This window comes from Etheostoma spectabile, chromosome 11 (genome assembly GCF_008692095.1).
Source record: "Etheostoma spectabile isolate EspeVRDwgs_2016 chromosome 11, UIUC_Espe_1.0, whole genome shotgun sequence".
NCBI classification, from domain to species: domain Eukaryota; kingdom Metazoa; phylum Chordata; class Actinopteri; order Perciformes; family Percidae; genus Etheostoma; species Etheostoma spectabile.
This window is the reverse complement of record NC_045743.1, coordinates 23,880,841-23,886,304: the sequence shown is the minus strand read 5'-3', so window position 1 is coordinate 23,886,304 and position 5,464 is coordinate 23,880,841. Positions and strand designations below refer to the sequence as shown.

General features: G+C 42.5%; 1 protein-coding gene across 1 annotated transcript in view; it reads left to right on the top strand.

Annotated features, from left to right (window-relative positions):
* Positions 1 to 5,464, top strand: part of LOC116698346 (fibrous sheath CABYR-binding protein) — a 12,104-nt gene that overhangs the window by 2,276 nt on the left and 4,364 nt on the right. Inside the window, exons 3-4 of the mRNA XM_032530262.1 lie at positions 2,935 to 3,040; positions 5,058 to 5,371. Of these exons, the coding sequence (XP_032386153.1) occupies positions 2,935 to 3,040; positions 5,058 to 5,371 (420 nt within the window). The remainder of the gene's footprint in view (positions 1 to 2,934; positions 3,041 to 5,057; positions 5,372 to 5,464) is intronic.

Genomic DNA, 5,464 nt, shown 5'->3' with positions numbered 1-5,464 from the left:
TGTGCTGTCGTCACTCCACTGGCTTCCAGTCCGTTTTTAGAATTGATTTTAAACTCCTGCTGTTTGTTTTTAACCCCATTTATGGCTTGGCCCCCTCTTACTTGTCTGAGATTTTAACTTTTCGCAATTGTGGTAGAGCCTTGCGCTCCTCGGGTCAGGTTCTGTTAGAGGTCCCTGGGTCAAGACCTAAACAGTGGGGCGATTGGTCTTTTGCCGTCGCTGCTCCCAGACCGTGGAACAAACTACCCCCTGACATCCGCACCACTACTGACCTCCGCCTTTTTAAAACGAAGCTTAAGACCCACTTTTTTAAATTAACATTTAATTCTGACTAGGGATGAGCGAGTACAGCATTATCTGTATCTGTATCTGTATCTGTTTACCACATGAATTATCCGGATCCGTACTCGGACTGGGCGGGGCCTAAACCGGAAGTGGTCTATTTAACCCGAAGTGGGTCGGGTTTCTTGAAATGTGGGGCTTAACCGGTATGTTATTTAAGATGCAATTGGAGTTGATCAAAAATGTTATATTTATGCTGTTGAAAACTATTTACATGACAGCATCAGCATTGAGCTTAGATTAGTGGTGTTGTCATGGTAACAAACAAACTACAGAACGTTTTGCAACATGAATACAACACATGCGGTTGCAATTGTGAAGTAAAATGTAATGAACAAGAGTTTTCATACTAATATAACTTTCTTTTTTAACTTTTTATTTTTTTATGATCAGTGTGATTTTTTTTTGTTGGTCTTTTTTTATTTTATTTCCACCGTGTGTGTGTGTGTGTGTGTGTGTGTGTGTGTGTGTGTGTGTGTGTTTGTGTGTGTGTGTGTGTGTGTGTGTGTGTGTGTGTGTGTGTGTGTGGTGTGTGTGTGTGTGTGTGTGTGTGTGTGTGTGTGTGTGTGTGTGTGTGTGTGTGTGTGTGTGTGTGTGAGACACAGAGAGAGGGGGGCGGGGGGGCGCGACAGTAAAAAAAAAAAAAAGAAATCTCCGATGGCAGAGACGCGACGGGACCCACGTTCACCAGAAATCTACTGGTTACTATGTATGTAAGTACTATAAAACAAAGTTAAAACAAACCTGAAGCTGAAGAAACCTAAACGTTAACGGAACAGATCCGCAGACCGAAATGACAGCCTGCCTGACGGAGCGGGCGCGCGCGCGCGCGAGAGAGGAGAGAGAGAGAGAGAGAGAGGAGAGAGAGGAGACAGAGAGAGAAGAGAGAGAGAGAGAGAGAGAGAGCGGCCGAGGGAGCGCATTTCTCCATGTTCTGTGTGTGCGTGATTGATCCGAGCGGGTTTGTAGGCGGGGGGGGGGGGCGCTGTGATTATCGCAGAACGCTGCGCGGCCAGTTGAGGAGTTTTATTCAATCCGAGCACGGATATTGACTCATATTACTCGGATAATACTTGTACTCGGCAAAAGTGCTTTATCCGTACCGGATACTCGTTTCAGCCGGATACTCGGATCACCCCTAATTCTGACTAGGGCAATACTGTCTCTTAGGTGTCCTCCTTCTGTCTGCTCCTTTCTATGCATTTCTGGAAGGCTTTTAATGTCCTGCCGCGCTGCACCACTACAGCACTTTTAATTGAATCTGTATGTTTTGAATGTGTTATGTATTGTTTTATGGCTTTGTTGTAAAGCACTTTGGGTACCTTTTGGGTATTGTAAAGGGCTATACAAATAAACTTGATTGATTGATCATTACTGATACAACGCTGATGCATGTATATAACATCAGCCAAGTGGACTTAAAAAGACGGACAAAGATCTGGGATGTTGCATATGATAATATGATGGTGGGAACCTAGAAGAAGAAAAATGTAATACATTATTTCCACCCAAAAGCATAGTCAAAAGTGCCCAGTCCCTCAGTTGCACCAATGTGAATGGATTACAGACTATTACAGAAATCCAAACGAGATACCAGGGGCTGCTGCTCTGTTATTAGCTTTTCAACATTTTAAGACCGGTTGGTTTTGCCTGGAACAAAATCCAATACTCTTAAGGCTGAATCCCATTTCCCAGCTGAGGTGTCCTCTGGGTATGACCCTAATGCCAATAGAGGTCCTCTTATCTGAGGGATAAGTTAAATCAGGGCTCCAGAGTGCGACCAAAGGGTCGCATTTAGCAACCAATATTTGAGCGTGTGCGACTGAATTTTACATCCAGTCGCAGTTTTGTGTGTTTTCTTTCTTTTCTGGTGAAGTTGTTTCACACAGGATTGGTGGTGAGCCTCCCCCCCAGGAGTCTGGTAGACTTTTGAGTCTGTTCATGTACACTGCATCTGCTGGTGCGGTAGCACAGCTTTCTCACCCATTCATTTCTGTACAACTGGACTGAAACATCCAGTCCAGCTCAATTATCTTGACACTGTACTGTATTAGGTCATACAGGAGTAAATGATTGGGATTTCAATGAAAGTTTGTCTTTTTTAATTTTTTTTTTTATTAACTTGAACATCGCAGTGTGACAGAGGTAACAAAGGTGCACCAAAAGAATTAGAACTAGAAAAAAGATTGTAGGATCTTTACTTGCCAAAATTGTAAAATTTGGTATTCAGGCTGTTGTCCTTGTCAAATTACCTGTTGTATGTGGATCCATTTATCATTTCTTTATATAAAAAGCTGGCATTGTTCAACTTCAAAGTGCTATTGTCTGAGTATCTCTGTGTAGGATACTGTGTATCCCAGTAGTAAAACCTAAAATTCTTCTGGGCCCATAGTCATAGCAAGGATTTCTTACATTTGCGATTGGACATATACCCCACCGCCGTTTTATTTGAACATGGCTAATTTGGGGAAAACTATAACTGCTCTCTTGTGACCTCCTTAGCTTTTTTGTAAATGCTCAGTCACCGCTCCTTTTTTTTTTGTTAAGGTAAAGAAATAACTGAACATAATGTCCTATGTGTTTGTGTGTCAGTGTTTGCAGGCTGAGAGCTGGAGTACTCTAAGCAGAGCCCCTGCAGCTGTAGCCTATAGCTCAAAATCTGGTGGTTCCAAGAAGTCGTCAAAAAAGAACAGCTCAGGTAGGTTTCAGAGAGTAACTGCTGTAACTACAGCTGTAACTACTGTCACACGCGGCACAGCCTTGAATAAAGCTTGCTCCATTCAGTTTAAATGTAGGTAAAACCTGTAGTTTGAAGTGATTTACCGCGACAGTACAAAAACCTTAGCCTTGGGCGACTGCACATTACTGCCAATTGCTAATGCCTTTACCCCATTTTGTGTTGTTTTTTTGTTGTTGAAAGAACTGATTGCCAAGGGCAAAAGATTAGTCCAGTGCCATCAATCCTTTTGTGATATCTTTTTGCCTGTTGTGTTCTTTTCTGCCCCTACTGAAAATTAATAGGCAATGTGTTATCTGCAGATGATACTGTAGTACTGCTCATTTGTCTCCGGTCAACGGCAGATGTCAGATCTTTGTGCAACAGGACAAGCGACAACTTTTATGTTTGTTTTCTGAAATGAAGTTTGCTTCGATCAGGGCTATGTTAACATTGTAGCTGCTCCATCGACACAACAACCAATGCATAGTTACAGAACTTCACAGCATACTTTTCCCCAAGAGAGCTTCTTTTTCTGTTAGTCTCTGTACAAATAACAAGGTATTTTTAGAGTTCTACTTACCGTGTTTTCTCCGTGCAGGGGCGTGCACCGGACCATGACCCCTGTACTGTGACATTTTACGTTTAATACAAAAACCAATACAGCCCTATATCTGATTGTATGATTTCATTATGCAATAGTTAAAAAAAAAAAAAGTTAAGACTCATATATATTCTACTATTGCATTATTAAGTATTTCTAAATAGGTGGTTGTTGTGAATATCATGCAGAAACCATATTACAGATCAGAACACCGTTGTTCAGTATAAAGGTGGTTTTCACCTTTTGTCTTTGACATTATATAGGTTGGCACACTGCTGGGGCAAATGTGACAGGAAAGGTCAGAAGAGAGATTCAAGCCCACATGGCTCATGTCATGGTAAAAACATGAAGCAGCTGCTTTGACATGGCTGCAGCTTAGGGGAGCAGTTTTGTAAATATGTCTATTTAACCTGCAGCTACCAGCTGCTTTTGCAGACTTTTAAATACAATAGTGGCAGATTTGGGTGGGTGGGTTTCCTTGTTGTATGCTCAGGTGGTGGAAACCATTTGTTATCACCAGACCAAGCCAAGCTAAGTAGATTTAAGATTGAGCTTTGGTCCGGGGAGTCAGCTCTGTATTTTCTCTGCACAAGAGACAAACGGGCATAGTTCAAATGACTCTGTACGTAATTGGAAAGTCCTTCAACCAATCAGACAAATGATCCGGGTGACGTAGAAGTGACATCAATGAATTGTCAGCGCTAAACAAGAAGCTGCTTGGTCGCTTCTCTATCGTCATTGTGTTAAACCCGCCAATACGTAGAAAAGGTAGAAAAACCAGTGTGTGATTGGTTCCCACAAAATTGGGAATTGAAGCAGGAGAATTAAACGTGCAGGTTTCGAGACCGAGCTGCAGGGAGAAATCAAATCAACGGCAGAGTGGGGGGTGCGTGTTTTACCCAGTCTAATTGGAATTAGATAACAGTAACAAATACTGTCAGTTCAGGCTCTATATTGATGAATAATTATACACTAGGCGGTCTCTATTGTCTTAAATGTATTTAATCAGTAGTGCCAGGCAGTAATGATACACATGTGAAATACGACACATGGTCCTATGTCCATTTTTGTATTTCCTTCCCCAGGTTTAGAAGATCATCACTTATTTATGTGTGTAGGACACTGAATTATCTCAATATAAAGCTGTTGTGGTCAAGGTTACAATTGTTCTTTTCTGTTCATGGCATTTTTGGCTGTATCCTTTTGGCTAACTCACAGGCTTGTGATATTTTTTCTGTTTTAAATCTCTTTGTTTTCCTGTAAACTGGTACATATCAAACCTTCCAGCACTTGTACAAAAAGGATAGCATTTTGTTAAATGTGGGTTTATAGTGAAATTTTGTTCTTTAAAGAAAATAATGCATCTTATCTGCTTGTCCTCCACCTTTGTCCTAGACAAAGACCAGGCCAAAACATATTTTGATATAGAGAAACTTGTCCAGCACAAGCCATATGAGTTTCCAAAGAAAGGCATGTCTCCAGCAGCCGCTGCAGCAGCAGCAGAAGCTGCAGCCAAACCAGCCGTAGAGCCTGTGCCCTCTGCTGCTGCACCTGAGGCTGTTGCCACCAGCCCTGTGGTAGAAGCTGCCACCCCCGCGGTCAAAGAAATCTTGCAATCTGCCTCAGCAGTTGAAGTCCCACCTGTGGTGGAGGCTGTCACTGAAGCTGTGGTTGAAGCTGTTGCAGAAACTGCACCTGTGGTTGAAGCTGAGGCTGTTGCAGAAGCTGCCCCCGTTGTCGAAGCTGTCGCAGAAGCTGCCCCCGTTGTCGAAGCTGTCGCAGAAGCTGCCCCCGTTGTTGAA